Below are 20189 nucleotides of genomic sequence, written 5' to 3'. Positions count from 1 at the left end.
TATTATGTATAGGGAGAGGGTTAGTTGAACTTGCTGTCTTGCCTATGGTTGATTAGTCTGTACTGAAGGAGAGAGGTTGACGTCCACCAGAGATGTTTTTTGTGGCAGCAGTTTTTCTTTGTGTATCAGAGGCCTCTGCTGGCCACACTTGGCCTTTCATCCTGTGGGTTGGGCAAGACTCCCCAGATGATACCCATAGGTGTGACCGTTTCAGTTAAGGGATTTCTCTCAAGTGTACTGGCTGTGTGGGAAACAGCCACATCACTGAGATCAGTGCAGGCAGAGCACCTCTTGCATAATAATCACCCTGCAGGAAGGATGCAGTTAGGGGCGTCATGTACCCCCCCCCCCCAGCTCAGAGCTCTCAGGCTTTGCAGCAGTAACCGACAGGTTGCTCCAGAATTTTAACCGCACACTGACCCCCAGGCTCAGTTCTATATAACTGCAGGGTAATTCTCAGTTGATGAGATCTGTTCCTGGCCACTGCAGGCAGAACTCTCTCTCCTCATACACCGCTAGACTAAGCCAGGCTCTCCCCTCTTGCAGCCCCCTTGCTTTCCATGACCGCCTCACCTGGGCCCTTCTTCTCCCAGAAGTACGGCAGGCCAAATTGAGATTCCTTTGCCTGTGGATGTTCCCTAATCTTGGGTCCTCCATCAGGCCCAGTTGTTAACATACAGTTATCTCACAAAAATACCCCCTCGCTGTTCCATCCACTGCTGACCCACCTGGCAGCTGAATCGTTTTCTCACGGAAATTTCTGAGGCTGGATCTGAGGCTTTTAAGGGCTGCAGCTGATTGAGATAGAACTACACGGCTTTCCTTTGGCTCACTTTTTGGAAGTGGCTTCTGTCTCCCCCCTCCCTCTGCCAGACAACTACCTGGCCGACACTGTTTGGCTTGCTTCTCGGTGTCCTGCATTATTTTCTCTGCTCATATCCAGTAAACCCCCACGCACCCACGCACTCCCTTCATGGCTCTCAGACGCACTTCCTCTACTTCTCTCTTTGTAAGGTCATCTTCTTTTGTCTTGTTCTGACGCGCTCCTTCACCAGCTCACACAGAGGCAGCCACTACTTCACCATCTCATACAGAAGTTCAGTTTTATTAATGGTTGTCCACAGTTTCATTGTGGATGTAGACTGTGTTGATTCATTCATCTCTTGGTGGGCATCTAGGTTGATCTGTGTCACGGCTATGGTGACTAGTTCTGCAAGTGGACAAGGGCGTGCAATATCTCTGTGTGTTGCTGACTTAGATTCCGTAAGGCGCAGCCCTGGGGAGTGGAACACCTGAATCACAGGGTCATCCCATAGTTAGTGTCTTGCAGGACCTCTGGCCTGATTTCCATAGCAGCTGCTATGGAAATAGTTTATTCCCCCTGGCAGAGCATAGAAGTTCCTTCCTTCCACAACCTTCCCAGCATTTGCTATTTGATTTCTCTCTTTCTTGTTTAAAAGAATCATTTTCATCCCACTGACATAGTGTCATGCGTTTTTTTAAAATAAAAGAAAATCTTGGAAGGATGGTCATCACAATGTAATCAAGGTCTCTTGATTTTTATTTCTCCAAATCCTCTAATTTTCTTAAATGTTGTTAATTCTTATAGTAAATGTTTTTAAGCCTCCAGGAAATTTTCACATTCTCCTTTTCCAATACTTTCATCCATTCACAGCTATCGGTTAGAATCTGGGGTGAGTTCTGACATAGGCCCTGAGTTTTCCTTCAGACCGTCTTACAGTCACTTCTGTTAAAGGCAGATCCCAGAGTTGGGGCACGGCCTTTGGTGGGTCCTGGTTTTAGACGAAAGCAGCAGGTATAAAGCTGTCTCCAGCTGGGTCTTGTGTTCACAAGTGAACCCTGTGCTCAGGCCAGTCACACTTCTCACCGTTCAATCTCCTCCCTTATAAGAACTGTCCAAGTCACTATTTCTAAATTCAGTGAAAATTCAGCTGTTAGTCACTGTGGAATTCCACAGTTCTGGCAAAGGTGAAACCGACCCTTTTGGTTTAAATAAAGAATAAACTATGTAAGACTGCAAATGGTGTGGAGTAACCGTGGCAGAGGAAGCAGAGAGCTAGGGAGGCCCACGGAGATCCACAAAGATACCCCTGCAAAAGACTGCTGGCAATGGTCGAGAGACGGCAGGAACTGACCTACTCTGGTGATGGGATGGCCAGACACCTTGATAGTTGTGCCATAAACCCCATCCAAGGAAGGTCTGAGGAATCTGGATGCAGACATCCACGGCTGGGCCCCTGGTGGAGCACTGGGAGTCTAATTAGTGAGATAGAAGAGGGTTTATATGAGCGAGAATTGTTGAAGCCAAGGTTGGATAAAGCACAGGGACAAATAACCAAATGAATGGAAGCACAGGATCTATGAACCAAAGGCTGAGGGGCCCCCAACTGGATCAGGCCCCCTGAATGGGTGAGACGGTCATTTGGCTTGACCTGTTTGGGAGGCAGCTGTGCGTTGGTGCCGGGTCCTGGGCTCGTTGCATGAGTTGGCTGTTTGAATCCTGGGACTTATGCAGGGACACTTGGCTCGGCCTGGGAGGGGGGGGAATGAACCTGCCTGGACTGAGTCTACCAGGTCGATCCAGGTCCTCATGGGAGACCTTGATCTGGAGAAGGTGGGAATGGGGGGTGGGCTGGGGGGAGGGGGAGGGGGGCGAGAGGGGGAGAACAGGGGAATCTGTGGCTATTATGTTGAACTGAATGGTGTTGTAAAATAAAAAAAATTTAAAAAAAAAAAGAAAAAAAAAAACTGCAAATGGTGAAAATGAGAATATGCCCCAGAAAAGAACATACTAGCTAAAAAAAGTCTCTGTCTCAAAAAAGAAGCAAAGTAAATAAACAGTCCTTCTGCGGTCCCTGTTTAGAATAAATATAATATTCACATAACCACTATGGTCCATGAAGAAAGTATATTCTTTTATTGATTTTTTCATTCATACATATTTCAACTTTTATTAATAATATTCAATAAATTTGATTCCTTAATCATAAAAACCTGCTGTATACATTGTTTACATGTTGTCAAAATCTCCACTCCAAGAATCACAAAAACTTCACTGATTCTAAGAGTGGAACCATCACAGAGATGGGAGGAGCTAATTAGCATACATTCAAAGACTGAATTATAGATATGCACCATTTAGTTGGCACTGTTCATTAATATTGTAGCATTTTCTTGTCAGAAACATGTTGCTGGAGAGCTTCTCTCCAGGTTCCACCAATCTCCGCAGTCCCAAAATCCACATATAAAATAATCACTCAGACAGTTATATCACTTATAGACTGTATGGCCGTGGCAGGCTTCTTGTTAACTGTTCTTATATCTTAAATTAACCCATTTCTATAAATCTATACCTTGCCACGTGGCTGGTGGCTTACCGGCATCTTTACATGCTGCTTGTCCTGGCGGTGGCTGCAGTGTCTCTCCCCACTTCTTCCTGTTTCCCCAATTCTCCTCTCTCTTTGTCCTGCCTATACTTCCTGCCTGGTCACTGGCCATCAGTGTTTTATTTATATAGAGTAATATCCACAGCAGAAACAGGCATTCAAGACTCAGTCACAAAGTACCAGAATTTGCTATTCACATTTTAATCAGCTTTTTAGCTTCAAGCAACAACCAGTCAGTTTGAAGAAGCAATCCACAGTCCAGCTTCAGAATCAAACCCTCCAACTTCTTTACGCACTCCAAGATGCTGTCTGTGAGTAGGAAGCTCCAAGGGGTTTTGATGATGTACAGCTTGTGATGATCCTGACAAGAATTACAAAATGAACAGTACACTTCATGTCCAGATTGCATTAGCAATCACGTGAGAAGGTTCTAGAATGCTTACATTGAAATGCAGACCCTAGTTACTTGCTGAAGCAATTCTTCCTAAGACTACAACAGACTTAGGATTTTGGTTCTGTTCTGATGGGCAATTTAACTTCATTGTAACAATTTTGTTTGTTTTGTTGTTTGTTTGTTTGTTTGTTTGGGGTTTTTGTTTTTTGTCTGTTTGAGACATGGTTTCTCTGTGTAGCCCTGACTATCCTGGAACTCACTCTGTAGACCAGGCTGGCCTCAAACTCACAGAGATTCACCTGCCTCTGCCTCCTAAGTGCTGGGATTAAAGGTGGGCACCACCACGTCCAGCTAACAAATCTTAAATTCCTTTACTCCAGTTAAGCTAAGTTTAATTCACTAAAGCCATACCAACTCCAAAAGGTCCATTGAGAACATGTATATCATGTTAATGAAAAGCACTGAATTTTCTTAAGTTAACCTCCCTAGGGAGAAATTAAACCAATGGAACATGGATCGCTGCACGGGACACCAGAAAAGGGGGATTTTCTAATAATGTTTACATATGTTGTAGCCTCACACAAAATTTTGGCAATAATTAAGACCTTTTAAAAAAGAATTTGTACCCCCCCCCCAAAAAAAAAAATTTAGGTGTAAAGTAATATCACTGGACCAAACTTCATTTTAATAATTTCTATTGTAAGTATATTTTTTACATCATAAATGGGGTTTGCAATCCCAAGTGAAAACACATTCTTCCCCTCAGAGTCTGAGATGCTATTCTAGATCCTACTTTCCAAACCCCATTGTCTTTGCTGTTTTTCAGATTTCTGGGGCCTGATATTTAAACGGCTCCACACTAAATGGACATGACTCGTGCTGGTAAGAGCTTTCTGAAAACTGCCCACTACATATAAAGAATGGTTTCCATCAAAATGTGAGCAGTATGGGAAAAACATTAAATCCCTGTTAAGAATTGACTTATTCTTAAACCAATAGGGCCAGTGCTGTTCTCTGACACAAATGATCAAGTTAAGTTATTTTTGTAGACTTCAGCGACACAGACAGACCTCTGTCCTGCTCAGTCCTCTATGCAAAGTTGTTATTGAGATTTACTGGGGAGGGGGACTACTCGGAGGAGGAACAGGCTACCTTAGAGGGACAAGCTGCCTTGGTAGCTTCTCTCAAATGTTCATTTTTTAAAAAAGCTAATGGAAATGTTTTTGGGTACCATGTGGCACACTACTCTTCACACCAGCAAAGGCATCAAAACTGTCTTTTTAGGAAATTGTTCATCTTTAAGACGATTATTTATTTAGTTTTTAACTGCATAATTCAACATTTAAAATTGTTATCTTCGGTGCTTCAATACTGAGCAATTTCTTTTTCAAATGATCTTCACAACCCAGAACACAGGCACCAAATCAGTACTCCCAAGTCACTTTGTTTACCAGAATAACGCAACGGAAATGGCCAGAAATCTGAGGAGAGATGTTCTGAATGTAAGCAAGCTTTCAACATGTGAGAACAGGATTCCGCTCCTCTGAATTGCCCTCAAAATGAGAATACTCCTGTTTAGTAAGTCAATATACTATTCTTAAAAATTAAAGTTTGGTCACTAGGATAAACTGAATAAAAATTACCCTCATCCCACTCCAAACGACCAGCTTTAATCACTCCCTATACTTCACAAAATCAGGAAAGTTGTACCGGCTGAGACCTTTAAATCTGAAGGCTCATCCTCTGCTATTCCATTCCCAGCTGCCTCCCTGGTTTATTCCCAAACACACACACACACACACACACACACACACACACACACACACACACACACACACACTGTCGAGTAAGACATTCTTTGTGTCTGCTGATAAATTATGAGGAATATGAACTAGGTGTGCACAAGGTATTTATAGGTACTTTGTAAACATCAGAGTCCCTAGGGTCCTTAGTTCCAAAAGGGACGCAAACAGGGACCACTACTTTCCCAGACGCGGTTCCCTCGCCGCATACTGACAAAGGGCGGAGAAGAAGTCCTCGTAACAGAGGTTCAGGTGAGAAGGCAAGGACACGATCTCAGCCAGTCTGATTTGCCAGGGGAGAAAGCCTAACGTGCTGTCCACAGAACCAAACTTCAGAACTAAATCCGGATCAGGGAAGCCGTGGGAACGAAGCAAGCCGTCAAACACATCCACGTTCAGATCCGTGGCTCTCCGTTGCTGCCGCGCCACCAACTGGCAGAAGTCCTGGGCGGCTCTCACAACGTCCGCTTTCCCGTCTTCTGGGGACAGCACCTGCACTGCCGACCGGCAGATTAAAACTAGACCGTCTTTGCCGTTACTCTGTGCCAACTCTGCTGAGTATCTGGAACAATCTAAGCCCCAAAGTTCCTGTTGTCGTTTTAAAATTTCCTCCATCAGTCTGGAATTATTTCTCTTGAGAATACCTTGGTGGTCGTAGACGCTAACGTAGGAGATCCCCACGGCCACGCACCACGCCACGATGCTCGCCACGTCCGAGAAGCTGTGCTCCAACTCCGTGATCAGCAGACCCAGGTGCACGGGCAGCTTGTGCAGGGTCCGGCAATCCGCGCGCCAGCGCAGCCCGGGGTGCATTATGGCCAGCGCCGGGTCCCCCAGCGAGTACGAGTTCGAGTGCCGGTGCAGGTGCCGGTGCGGGCTGCGACGAGAGTGGCCACGGTTCGTCAGAGGCTTGGGGAGCCACCGGATCCAGCTCCAGGTGCCCGGGCGCGCGCGCAGCGCCGAGATGAGCGCGTGGTGCGGGCAGAGCAGGGCTTGCAGTGCCCGCCACATCAGCGCGCGCAGCACCCGCTGCATCAGCGCCTGCAGCCCGGCCATCGTCGCGAGAGCCGGGTGCCGCCTCCTCCCACGCTCACAGCTGTCCCTGGCTCCCGCGGCCCCACCCTCCACTGCTGTGCGACTGCTTAATGATAGCTACCCTGACACGAGTGAGATGGGATCTGGAGACCTTTTAATCATTTTTTTAAAGAATTTATTTTTTAGATGTGAGTGGTGAATGTGCGTTGTGCTTGCAGTTAAGTTTATATACACCTCTTAGGTGCAAGAGCTGGTGTTAACCAGAAGAGGGAGCCGGGCCCAATAGAAACAGAATTACTGTTGTGAGACGCTAAGGAAGTTGGGAATCAAACCAGGGTCCTGAGAAAGGCAGGTAGTGGATGGACTGTCTCTCCAGCCCCTGGAATGTAGTTTTGATTCTTCGTTTTCCCAGCAGATAAAAAGACTGAGCATTTTTCAGAATTTTATTGGTCATTTGGATTTCTTTTTGATGACTATATATTTAACTCTTTTACATATATATATTATATTTGCCTGAGGGTCTGTGCACACCTCACCCCATAAGTAACTCCAATAAACTCATTGGTTTGTCAAGACAAACTTGGGTAGAACCATCTCTTGGTTGTGTCTTTGGTGCCCTCTCTGGATATCCCTAGAAAATGTCCCGCAGCACAGTTAAAGCCTGAGCACGGACAGACAAAAAAAGCAAAGACGGGGTAAAGCAGAGCATTGCCCTGACGATGGGCAGCAAGGCATGTAGCTAAGACGGATCTGTTTGAAGATGAAGCGGTCATGAGCGCAATCCCAATGTGGCCGCCTTTCCCACGTGGTATTGGAGGTTACGACTGGTTGCTCAAGGGGCAAGTGTATGATTTCTGTTGTGAGGGAGAGGACAGGCAACCAGTGTCAAGTCATCTGCACGTGAAGCGTCCCAGGGTGGCATGGAGACACCTAACATATTCCTGCTCACACGGTGGCACAAAGAGAAATCTGACTTTCTCCTTGTCCTGACTTTTGTTTTATCCACTCAGTAAAGCAGAGAATGCTCTCTAGAGAGAGAGTGTCATGCTTTCTTAATAAATGGAGTCTACCACACAAATATGTAGAGGTAAAATCTATGATTCCATATGTATACAGGGGCCTCGATAATGGCCCAGTGTAGGAAACTATAATTGGTCAAGAGTCTGCATCTGAGCTGCTTGAATTGAAGAAGGCTTTTAAACAGAAATGAGGGAGCCCCTTGCAGCGTGGCCCGTGAGGTCATGGGGTATGGGGACAGATGAGATCAGTCTGAGGACTGTAGAAGTAGAGAAACTGAGAGATGTGACTGCTTTCCCTTCCCTGAGACCAAAGCTGTGTAATGTGATCTAACGTGAGAGACGACTGGTTCTGAAAGCCGTTGGGAACCCTTGCTTAGTGCTGCCTGTGGTCCCCAGGAAGGGTGGACATTTGCTGAAGAGAGGGGGTGTTTGATTTCCAGTTTACCTAGCCTGTAGAGCAAGAGACCCAAGTTAACTCATGGGGACTTGAGTGGTAGAGGACTTCAGTTACTTTGCTGAGGCCCATGATGGGGAAGGATTATCGCGAGACATGATAGGCTCCAGAACCCTGGAATGATTTGGACTGGCATTTTAAATTGGGTTTTAGGTGCTAAAGAAGTCAAGATGAGGTGGAGGCAGGAAAGCAGATGATGGAATCTGTCTGGGTTTCAAAAGCAAGTGTGATAAGATTTGTACTGGGTCAGAGTTCCCAAGGAAAATTTTTGGCAGAAAACCAAAAGCGTCTGAATGGCCTCAAAGCCTGGGCAACAGTTTACCAGGGAGATGAGAGAGGAAGCGAATGGCAGAATAGTTCAAGTTAGAGAAAACAAAAAAAGATTAAGCTTGTTCTAGAGGTGAACAGTTATTTCCCACAGAGAATATTCTATGTAAATTTTCCTCTGCCAAAAACATATACTGGGGAGGAGGGGGTTGTTTGCATGGCCTGGGGCCCTTCCAACAGCCAGGTGAGGTCGATGGGGAGGCGGGAGTACCAGAATCAGCCTGTCAGAACTGGGGAGTCAACCCCAGTAGCATGTACGGTCATTAAGAACACAACCATGATGATACACAAGGTTAAATTGTTGGACACCCTTCTACCAGTGTGTACAAACAGGAATATATCATTATGTCTTCATCATTATTTGGCAACTGGAGGGATGAACTCAAGGCTTCACACATGCTAGGAAAGCACTCTACATCCCCACCCAAGAGAAACCTTTAAATGATGTAGTCCCACTAAGCAGTAGGAAATCCCCATGGGTATTATAAACTGCAACATGCTCAATACTTCAATTTAGGTATTGTCCGGGTGACTTTTATTTTCCTATTTTCTACATTAAAGCTTGAATAAACACATTGTGAATAGGGATACATAGGCAAGTGCTCTAACTTCCAGCTGTACCCCAGTCACAAACAAGGACATCTGGCCATTCTGTAAACATTTATTAGTCATAGGTAAAATACTAGTTCAGTTACTATGTATCATTAGTATACATACCCCAGAGCAGGGTGGGGGATAGAAAACACTAGCTAGGATCCAGAATAAGAAGTAACAACATGGATGAAGACATCAATCAGTCCAATCAATTTGAGAGACAGAGGTGAGATTTCTGGGTCCACAACTACACGTTGATCTACTAAAACCCAATGTGACCTATAAGAAAGGAAGAAAGCAATGTTTGACACAAGCTATAGACACAGTCATTTAACTACACAAGAATCGTTCTCCAACGTAATACTACACACCATTGAGAGGGGTGAGTACAGTTACATGACACAATGGGATACATTCACAAAAGCATTTCAGAGTGGAAATCAGATGGAAGAAGGACCAGCCGGGGCTGATCCAGTTCTGTTGTAGAAGTCCTTGCTTAGCGTAGGTGAGATCTGGGCTCTGCCTGCAGCCCCACAAAAGTATGGCCAGGCAGTGGTGGCGCACGCCTTTGAGCCCAGCACGTGGGAGGCAAAGGCAGATGGATCTCTGTGAGTTCGAGGCCAACCTGGGCTAAAGAGCGAGTTCCAGGAAAGGCTCCAAAGCTACACAGAGAAATCCTGTCTCAAAAAAAAAAAAGTAACTACTGGATAATTCTGTTGATATAAGGTTAAAAATGGATGCTGGGACTTTTCCTTAAGAAACACCTTAGGGCCGGGTGATGGTGGCGGCGGCGGCGGCGGCGGCGGCGGTGGTGGCGCACACCTTTGATCCCAGCACTCGGGAGGCAGAGCCAGGCGGATCTCTGTGAGTTCGAGGCCAGCCTGGGCTACCAAGTGAGTTCCAGGAAAGGCGCAAAGCTACGCAGAGAAACCCTGTCTCGAAAAACAAAAAAACAAACAAACAAACAAAAAAATAGAAACACCTTAGGAAATGTCCCTTGTGGGGTAATGAGAAAAATACTGGTGACAAGGAATTTAATTTAAAATATTTCCTGAAGAAAGGCAACCAAGAAACACAGCCTACAGAAACACTGACAGGCTAAAGCCAACATTTTAATAGTGAAACTGAGCTTTTCAGATTTTCCAGAGGAACCAGTGGGAGACCCCAGATACTCACAATTACTTCTCAAATAGAATGGGCTTGTCCTTATGGTGTATACAGCACAAGAATTGAGTGCCACACAAAATATGATAAGTTTCTTCTTTATCTATGTCACATTTTTCCTTGCAAACGCCTTTGAACATCCAGCATGAATCAAAAATTTGTCTTATGTAAATATTCAGTCCACTCCTAACTGTAAAGAAGGGGGAAAAGGTTAATGGCCAATTATTCCCCTCCAGTGCCATGGATAATTTAGACTTCAGGCCCTTCACACACTTTTATAAGAAACTCTACATAATCAAATATATCCGCCGGATCTATGGCTACACACTCCTTCCAGTTGCTTTGGCTCCAGCTTTCAGGGGCCCCTTTATGAGCCATTAGCTCCCATGGTCCAAAATGACACAACCCACTGGTCATTTCTCTGCATGGGACAGCACAGTAGGTTCCGTGTGCTGTTATTTTCTACATGGAAGACAGAGAAGAAGTTCCAGGTGTCTGCAGAGACTCTCAGGGAGCTTTTGGTTGTCAAAAGTTCAGTCTGAAGAAAGGAAGACCAATGGTCTGGAACTCAGAAGCCTTGAATTCCATGCCAATGTGTCCAATATCTTTCTGGATGACTTTTTGTTAAGTGCCCCATTATCCGTCCTAGCTTAATGACAGGGTACTCAGAGGTATCCTGTGGGGCAATGGGTAAGAAATGGCTTGAGGTACCTAAAACCCATACCTACAACCTAGCAATGTTAATACCTAAGTGCCCCTGGAAGCCAAGGAATAATGGACAGGTGGTAGGGCACAGTTCATGGGACTGGGAGCAGCCTGGGTCATCCTGTTCCTCTATGGCAAGCTTTGTTGTCTCTACTAGCTGCCAGCATAGAACCATGGATTGGGTTTTGATCTGCAGAAAGAATCAATGTGTGCAATAGTGTATGGTCAGATGCTCCTGGTAAGCACACTTGCCTGTTGTGTGCTCACTAGCCCCGGAGCACCCCTCTGGGGACAGAGAGTCAAGAGGAGACTCTGGGCAGTCTCCAGAGATCCGGCCACACACAGGAGCAGCAACCATCTCAGTGTGTTCCCCAGTATCTGTCTTTTAAATGTTTCACACTTGGGCCTTAAGTGGCAGCTTTTGAATATGAAGATTTGAGGTAGGAAGAAGAAGGAGCTTTCTGAACACCTTCTCCTGAAAATCACTAACTGGGGACTTCTCCATATTTTTTTTAAGGTTTTTCAAGACAGGATTTCTCTGTGTAGTCCTAGCTGTCCTGGAACTCACTATATAGACCAGGCTGTCCTCGAACTTGCAGAGATATATCTGCCTCTGCCTCCCGAGTGCTGGGATTAAAGGCGTGTGCCACCACTGCCCAGTGTCTCCATATTCTCACATTACTCCCTTCTGTCCGGAGCACAGAATCTGGTTACTCATTCTGATGCCCCTACAGGATCCCACTGTGCTACAAAGTAATTTAACACACTCTGACAACTAGCTCAGGTTTTAGATTCTTCTCACTGTAGCATTTGTCTTGACTTCTAAATAAATAAAAAGGTGTGTGGACAGCCAACCATGAGGGGCAAGCCCCAAAGGTCCTCTAGGAACAGCTTCCTTCCACCCATGTCCTGTCTGTCCTCTAAGAGTCTCAGCACTCTACTCTGCCCCATTTCTGCTGATGTTGGTCCAGTCTTGCCCACAACAAGCTCCACTGATGTTCAAGACCCAAACTCAGAACCACCTTTTTCTTTGAAGAGAGCCATCTCTTGTTCATGTCCTTGGCATCATCTCTTCATTCCCTACAACAACCCACACCATTTCTCTCTGCCCATATCTCTCTCTGTTTCTATTCCTGGCCTCTCAGCGCTGTCTTTATCTCAGTCTTATAGAACCCCACACCATGATTCCATAAGGAAAGGAATCCATGTTACCTGGTGGAACATAGGAGAGCAAGACAAAGACCACCAGGACCAATGGTACGCTCCTCATGGCCAAACCAGTGAGCAGAGTCAGCAGGGATGGAAGGAAGAGGCAAGTCACTGTATATGTAGCTCTTGAGACCTGTGGAGCTGTGTGGCTAGTGAACCTTCTGGAACAAGAACATCTGCTTGCTCCATTGAGCAGCCCAATAAATGCAAGCTTGGACTTTGAATACGGCATCTCATCACTAACAAATGCTTGCTGGCCTCCAATTCTGAGCTATCAACCCCATTTACACTGTGTCAATTGTCTCATTCAAAGCCCTGCTGGGATTCTGTCTAGATGTGTGTCTTTCTATCTTCAGAGGACACCCATTTCACAAATGCCTAGTGTGTTTCCAAAGTTGTAAGTCTTGTGTCATTGGCAGTGGTGGTGGTGGTGGTTATTTTCACTCTTACACACTCAAAACTCAAGGTGGGAATTCTCCCCTTTTGAAAACCAAGTCCTCTGAATTGTAACTGGGATAAATAGCTTTACCAAGTTCACGTAAATCATCTCTGGCAGGAACACAATGTACAAACGGACTCCTGTATGTGAAAGCTGAAGACTGGCCTGACATGATTGTAGCTTGGCTCTAAGCTTTTTAGAAAGCAAGAGCTCCCCAAAGAGTGCAGGATAAACCCCATAGTACCACCAACAGGATTTCAGAGAACACTGAGCCATGGCCTCCTACTGAGCATGGCTATGTGCTTAGGTATGTGCTGGGCAATGTGAGTTATGCACAGGAAGTGTGATAAAAAATTCTCTTTGAGGGCTGAAGGTCAACAGGGTTTGGTGTTTAACAAAAGCTGCGTGGTACTGTATGAAGACCAAAGATCCCTTAAGGAGTAAAGCTGAGCACTGATCTGTACTCTGCACGCCAGCTTTGTGAGCTTTGAATAAGACACTTCATCTGACTACACTCCAGTATTCCCACCTGTAGAGCAGGTTGTACATCATGGGTCTATCTATCCTGTCTCAGAGACTTTCAAGAGCAAATGATGTAATTTTCATGAAAAAAAAATCTTTGTGAACTGTACCAGCAAAGCCATATAACAAACAAAGACCTTTAAAACAGAGGTGATACACTTTCAGCTAGAGAGCAAAGAGCCAGCACTAGAAACTGGCTCTTTCATCACTGTCCTGGGGCTGGCACTGTAGCTCATTTTTAGAGCCCTTGTATTGGTGAAATTATTATGGCCACTTCACGTAGTTAAATGGATATTTATTTAATGGCGTAACTCACAAACTAAGTGATAGGTAGGTCGCAGGGTCTGGGAAAGGTGTATCACAATCCAGCAGTGTTCTCTGGAGCTCTGCTCAGTCCATCTCCATGGCTCAGGGTCCCGACACAGAGAGAGCGCACAGAGAGAGCGCTGGCCCATCCAGCTCTTGGGTCTCCAGGTGCCTCCCCTGGTCCTGCCTCGTAGGCGTGACAGTTGCCAGAGTCTCAATGGGGGTTGGAACTTCCAGATCCAAGCTGGAATGGCTACCCACTACATCTCCCCCTTTTTGTCTAAATAAGAAGGTTCTAAACTAATACAAGACTATATACAAAGGAATGGTTATCAAATATTGTCCAGGAATAATGAGGGATAATGACCTAGATAAGATGTAACTACAACCAATGCAAACAATATCAAGCAAGAAACACATACTAAAATCCAGAGAAGTATAGAGCATAGGTAAATGGCATGTTATAAAGATCATTCAAAGGTGTCCTATCCTAAAGAACCTGAATCTAATACTTAATATGTTCTATCTAAGATATTATATATACTAAGTTGTAACTATAACTGCTAGTCTTCAATCCCATCAAAGACCTGAGAAGGAACATAATAGATATTGGTGAAATTATTATGGCCACTCCACGTAGTTAAAAGGATATTTATTTAATGGTGTAACTCACAAATTAAGTGATAGGTAGGTCTCAGGGTCTGGGAAAGGTGTATCACAGTCCAGCGGTGTTCTCTGGAGCTCTGCTCAGTCCACCTCCACGGCTCAGGGTCCTGGCACAGAGAGAACGCACAGAGAGAGCACTGGCCCATCCAGCTCTCGGGTCTCCAGGCACCTCCCCTGGCCCCGCCTTGTAGGCGTGACAGTTGCCAGAGTCTCAATGGGGGTTGGAACTTCCAGATCCAAGCTGGAATGGCTACCCACTACACCCTTGTCTCGAATGCACAACACTATAGGCTTGATCCTAATGCAAATAAATAAATAAGTAAATAATAAGTTACTATCACTCTGCCCTATGTTTTATCCACCAGACTAGATGTACATAGATAATGGTGGTTTGAAAAAAAATGGGCCCCCAAAGGGAGCGGCACTATTGTAAGAAGTGTGCCACTGTAGAGGCAGGCTTTGAAGTCTCATATATGCTCAAGATACCACCTGGTGTCTCAGACCACTTCCTGTTGCTTACAAGTCAAGATGTCATGGTGCTTCTCCAGCACCATGTCTGCCTGCACACCACCATACCACCATGTCGTACCACAATAATAATGGACTAAACCTTGAAAATGTAAGCCACCCCAATTAAATGTTTTTTTCTTTATAGGAGTTGCCTTAGTCAAGGTGTCTCTTTACAGCAATAGAAACCCTAACTAAGATGGATAGATAGATGATAGACAGACAGACAGATAGATAGACGGACAGACAGACACACCACCTGGCCACTTCAATGGGCTCTTGTTTTCAAACTTCAGGAATCTTATAACATGATGTGGGTTCATATCTTTGAAAGACCCATGAGAAACCTACAAAGCAGAAAATCAGCAAATAATGAACAAAAGACATGTGTTACTGTGTGTCCAGGCACAGGTGTGTGGGTTCACGCAGATCCATGGAATGAAGACTCAGAGGCATCTTAAGAATGAATCTAGCCTTTCATGGCTGCAGGGGGGGGTCCAGCCTCGAAGGACTTAAGCCCTATCTCTTTGCCTAGGGCAGTTTTATTTCTCTCCATTATAGTTTAGCCAGTTAATTTCCATATGCTCAAAACAACCTAAAAGGAGCTCCCAACAATACAATGCCAAGTGCAAATTCCTCAATTTATCAGGTTTTCCAGGTTTCCTGAACCAAGTTTTGCATAGGCCTTTGTATCCTTGGCAGACTCTGAGACAAGATTCACATAGAGGGCAACAAGAGAAACAGAAGGTATTGGTTATACAAAAGATGAATTAGGGCTAGGTACTATGTTGTGGGATGGTCTGTATGTCAAACTGCTCTGATTGGTCAATAAATAAAACACTGATTGGCCAGTGGCTAGGCAGGAAGTATAGGTGGGACTAACAGAGAGGAGAAAAGAAACAACAAAAAGGCAGAAGGAGTCACTGCCAGCCGCCGCCATGACAAGCACCATGTGAAGACGCCGGTAAGCCATGAGCCACGTGGCAAGGTATAGATTTATGGAAATGGATTAATTTAAGCTATAAGAACAGTTAGCAAGAAGCCTGCCACGGCCACACAGTTTGTAAGCAATATAAGTCTCTGTGTTTACTTGGTTGGGTCTGAGCGGCTGTGGGACTGGCAGGTGACAAAGATTTGTCCTGATTGTGGGCAAGGCAGAAAAACTCTAGATACAGTACTATGCTCTGAAGCCAGCCCAGGTGTGGCTCAGCGGGAATGCAGCCACAGACATGAGTTCAGAGGAACTTGAAGGTCAAAGTGATCCCAGTGCTGTGAGAGACACTCTTAAAGAGCTTGTTCCAACTAGAAGCATTAGGTACAGCCAAATTTACTTTCCCCTGGTCCATAAGGTTTCTGATCTTCTCTCCATAATTAGTACATGCTAATAAAGACTAAATAAAATGCCCAGAATGTTGGCCATAGTGAGTATGTATCAGCCATGGTTTTTTTCTTCTTATTGTTGTATGTTTGCATGTTCTACTATCTCACAAATCACATTATCTATTACATTCTCAATTCTGTATATAGGCATGGCAAGATGGCTCAGATGGGCAAAAGTGCTTACCATGAAGCCGAGGACCTGACTTTGAACCTTGAATCCCTTGGTGGGAAGAGAAAGCTGACTCCCACCAGGTGACCTCTGACTTCCATGAGCTGGCCATAGCATGTGTATGCCCATACTCAGACACTCACACACAATGATACTAAAATATTTTCAAATCTAAATACTGTGCATAGAAGAAGAGTGACTACAAAGAGGTTGTTTTTGATTTGATTTTGTTAATTTCTGACTTCCAGTTCAGTGAGGACGTTGATTGTGCTAAGGTTGGGCCAGTGGAAAGGTGTTCAATAGAGTCTCAGTATTGTTTTGTTGTTTTCAGCCATTGTTGGGTTTTTTGTTTGTTTGTTTGTTTGTTTTTGTGTCTCTTTGCCTCACTTATTACAATAATTTAAATTCTGGTTGCCATGAAAAGGGGTAGTGAACAGCACAGACCCTGAGCACAACAATTAATAAATGGGACCTCTCGAAATTGAGAAGCTTTTGCAGGGCAAAAGACACAGTCAATAAGACAAAAAGACAGCCAACAGAATGGGAAAAGATCTTCACCAACCCCACATCTGACAGAGGATTGATCTCCACAGTATATAAAGAACTCAAGAAACTAGACATCAAAATACTGAAGAGTCCAATTAAAAAATGTGCTAAAGAGCTAAACAGAGAATTCACAAAACAAGAGTCACAAATGGCTGAAAGACATTTAAAGAAATGCTCAACATCCTTAATCATCAGAGAAATGCAAATCAAAATGACTCTGAGATACCACCTTACACCTGTCAGAATGGCTATGATCAAAAACACCAATGACAGTCAATGTTGGAGAGGATGTGGAGCAAAGGGAACACTCCTCCACTGTTGGTGGGAATGTAAACTTGTACAACCACTGTGGAAATCAGTATGGCGGTTTCTCAGAAAATTAGGAATCGAACTACCTCAAGACCCAGCCATCCCACTCTTGGGCATATACCCAAGGAATGCTGATTCATACCATAAAGATACATGCTCAGCTATGTTCATAGCAACACTATTTGTAATAGCCAGAACCTGGAAACAACCTAGATGCCCATCAACGGAAGAATGGGTGAAAAAAATGTGGTACAGATACACAATGGAGTACTACTCAGCAGAGAAAAACAATGAAAACATGAAATTTGCAGGCAAATGGATGGAACTAGAAAAATCACCCTGAGTGAGGTAACCTAAACCCAGAAAGACAGTCATGGTATGTACTCACTCATAAGTGGATTCTAGATATAAAATAAAGAACAATCAGACCACAACCCATAGAACCATGGAGGCTATATATATAGCATGGAGGTCCCTAGGACGACTGTGGCTTATAATAAATTTCGGTTTTACTCAATTATTGAAAAAAAATAGCCAAACGAATGGAAACACATGAACTATGAACCAAAGGCTGAGGGGCCCCCAGCTGGATCAGGCCCTCTGAATAGGTGAGACAGTTGATTGGCTTGATCAGTTTGGGAGGCAACTAGGCAGTGGGACCAAGTCCTGTGCTCATTGCATGAGTTGGCTGTTTGAAACCTGGGGCTTATGCAGGGACACTTGGCTCAGTCTGGGAGGAAGGGACTGGACCTGCCTGGACTGAGTCTACCAGGTTGATCGCAGTCCTCAGGGGAAGATTTGCCCTGGAGGAGGTGGGAATGGGGTGGGCTGGGGTAAGGGGAGGGGGTGGGAGGGGGAGAACAGGGGAACCTGTGGCTGATATGTAGAACTGAATGGTATTGTAAAATAAAATAAAAGGGAAAAAAAGGGAAGTGATGGCTTTTTCCCTCTACCAATTGTCTTCCAGTTTCTCAACCAAACTTGGAGATTATGAAGGCCTAGACTTAATTTTACAGGCTCAGGAGTATGCCATGATAACTTGAACAGATACAGAGCATACCCTCCTGCAGACATCCTGTCTGCTGTTTAAAGGAAAGCTTAAGAGGATCCAGATACTCCTGCAGACATTGTCTGCTGTTTATACAGGAAAGGAAAGCTTAACAGGATCCTATCTGTGGTTATGGCCCTTGGAGATATCTAGATAATCCTGCTGAGCAGTCCAGATAATCCTGTTCAGCAGGTTGTGGTTCCCTGCCAAAAGTCTAGACCAATAGTTTCAAAAAATCACCTTGCGCCATATCCCTTCTTCCCAATCCCAAGTTGCCAATTCCCAGTTTGTGATTTTTCCCTATAAAAACCCTCTACACCTGAGCTCGTGGCCGTCACCACATTTCCCTCCATCTGCCATGTGGCGGCCCAGTTGAACCTGAATAAAAGGATTCTTATGTGCTTGCACCCGAAACCGGCTCCTTGGTGGTCTCTGGGGGTCTCGCTAAACAGGTACAACAGAGATGGAGTCTGAGAGTCTTAGAGAAAGACTTCAGGACTAAGCAATTGGTTCCTTCCTCCAACTGTCCCAGAATCCCATACAAGATGGCTAACCTTCAGTTGATTTCCCATCTAATCCTGGGCTTATTTCCATCTGGAATTTGGCTTAAAACAGGGTTTCTCTGTGTATCCCTGGATGCCCTAGAACCTAGAGATTCTCCTGCCTCTGCTAGGATTAAAGGCATGCACCACCACCGTCTGGCTCACCAGGGCTTTCTTATACCTTCTGTTTTTGGCTAATCCATAGAAAACTGATTTTTATTTTTATTTTAAGATTTCCTTGTCACTAAAGTTCAACAAAGTGGTTTTTTTTTTTCTGTAACTAGATGTCTTATAGGATCTTCTTTAGTGTCTTTATTAGAGATGGTCCCTGACTTAAAATAGTTTGGCTTATAATTTTTAAATTTTTACTACAGTGTGAAAGCAGTATGAAAATTTGCTGCAGGTTTTTAATTTTTATCTTCTCCAAGGGCTATATGATAAAATACTCTCAAGATGATGGGTAATGGTTGCGGGCTGCAGTTCCCAGCTAGCCACACAATCACAAGGGTAAACCACCTATAGTTGTCATTATACTCTCTTGCTTAGGCTATGGTATTTGAGAGATTATATACATTAAATGCAACTTAACTTACAGTATTTTCCACTTAGGATGATTTTGTTAAGATATAATGTTGTTGGATTTTCTTTTACTCTAGTACCACATTAGATGCCAAAATGTTGTTGATTGTTTTTGCTCTTTTGGGGGGCCTGCCACCCAGCTACTATTGTACCTGTTTCAAGAAACCCCCTTGTTTCCGATGCAAGCACATAAGGGTCCTTTTATTCAGGTTCAACCTGGGCCACTGCACAACAGATGGAAGGAAATGTGGTGGCAGCCACAAGCCCAGGTGTACAGAGTTTTTAGAGGGAAAAACCACAAGCTGGGAATTGGCAACTTGGGATTGGGTAGAAGAAATATGGCACAAGGTAATTTTTTTAAACTATTGGTCTAGACTTTGGGTGTTAAACCACATTTGAAACCATTGGGTTAGATTTTGGCAGGGAACCACAACCCCTTGAACAGGATTATCTGGACTGATCACAGGATTATCTAGATATCTTCAAGAGCCAAAAACTACAGACAGGATGTGTAGCTGGAGTTTTCTCTCCAGGTCCTGCCTAGCCCCAGCAGTCCCTTAACCCACTTATAAAATAAACATACAGACACTTATATTATTTAACCTGCTTGGCCATTAGCTCAGGCCTATCATTGTCTAGCTCTTACTCTTATATTCAGCCCATTTCTATTAATCTATACTTTGCCACGTGGCTCATGGCTTATTGGTACCTTACATCTTCCTTGTCCTGGCGGCGGCTCCAGACAGTCTCCTCCTTTCCTTCCTGTTCCCTTAATTCTCCTCTCTGTTAGTCCCATCTATACTTTCTGTCTGGCTACTGGCTAATCAGTGTTTTATTTATTAACATATTTGTCATACAGAACATCCCACAGCAAGGATGTCTGCAGGAGGATACTGCTCTGTATCCGTTCTAGTCATGGCACATTCCTGAGGTCCTTCCTGGAACTGAGTACAGCAGGTGGTCTGAGATGGTGGCCCTTTCCCTAAGGTAGAGCCCGTGAAGTCAAGTCTAGGCCTTCCCAGTACCAAATAAATCATACATGGAGGTTTATTCTTAATTATAAATG

General features: G+C 44.5%; 2 protein-coding genes across 2 annotated transcripts; both read right to left on the bottom strand.

The window, feature by feature from the left end:
- Positions 1 to 5780: 5780 nt before the first annotated feature.
- LOC114703337 (dehydrodolichyl diphosphate synthase complex subunit Nus1-like) lies at positions 5781 to 6659 on the bottom strand. Its single transcript, XM_037208276.1, has one exon. It carries the CDS (start codon positions 6657 to 6659, stop codon positions 5781 to 5783), a length of 879 nt encoding a protein of 292 aa, XP_037064171.1.
- Positions 6660 to 10210: 3551 nt separating this feature from the next.
- Positions 10211 to 12171, bottom strand: LOC114703372 (beta-defensin 30-like). Its single transcript, XM_028884184.2, has 2 exons — positions 12114 to 12171; positions 10211 to 10386 (listed from the first exon to the last, which is right to left on the bottom strand). Exons 1-2 carry the CDS (start codon positions 12169 to 12171, stop codon positions 10211 to 10213), a joined length of 234 nt encoding a protein of 77 aa, XP_028740017.1.
- Between the last annotated feature and the right edge of the window lie 8018 nt (positions 12172 to 20189).

This window comes from Peromyscus leucopus, chromosome 9, assembly GCF_004664715.2.
Source record: "Peromyscus leucopus breed LL Stock chromosome 9, UCI_PerLeu_2.1, whole genome shotgun sequence".
Lineage (NCBI taxonomy): Eukaryota > Metazoa > Chordata > Mammalia > Rodentia > Cricetidae > Peromyscus > Peromyscus leucopus.
Note: the sequence above shows the minus strand (reverse complement) of the source record. Positions and strands in the feature narration are given on the sequence as shown.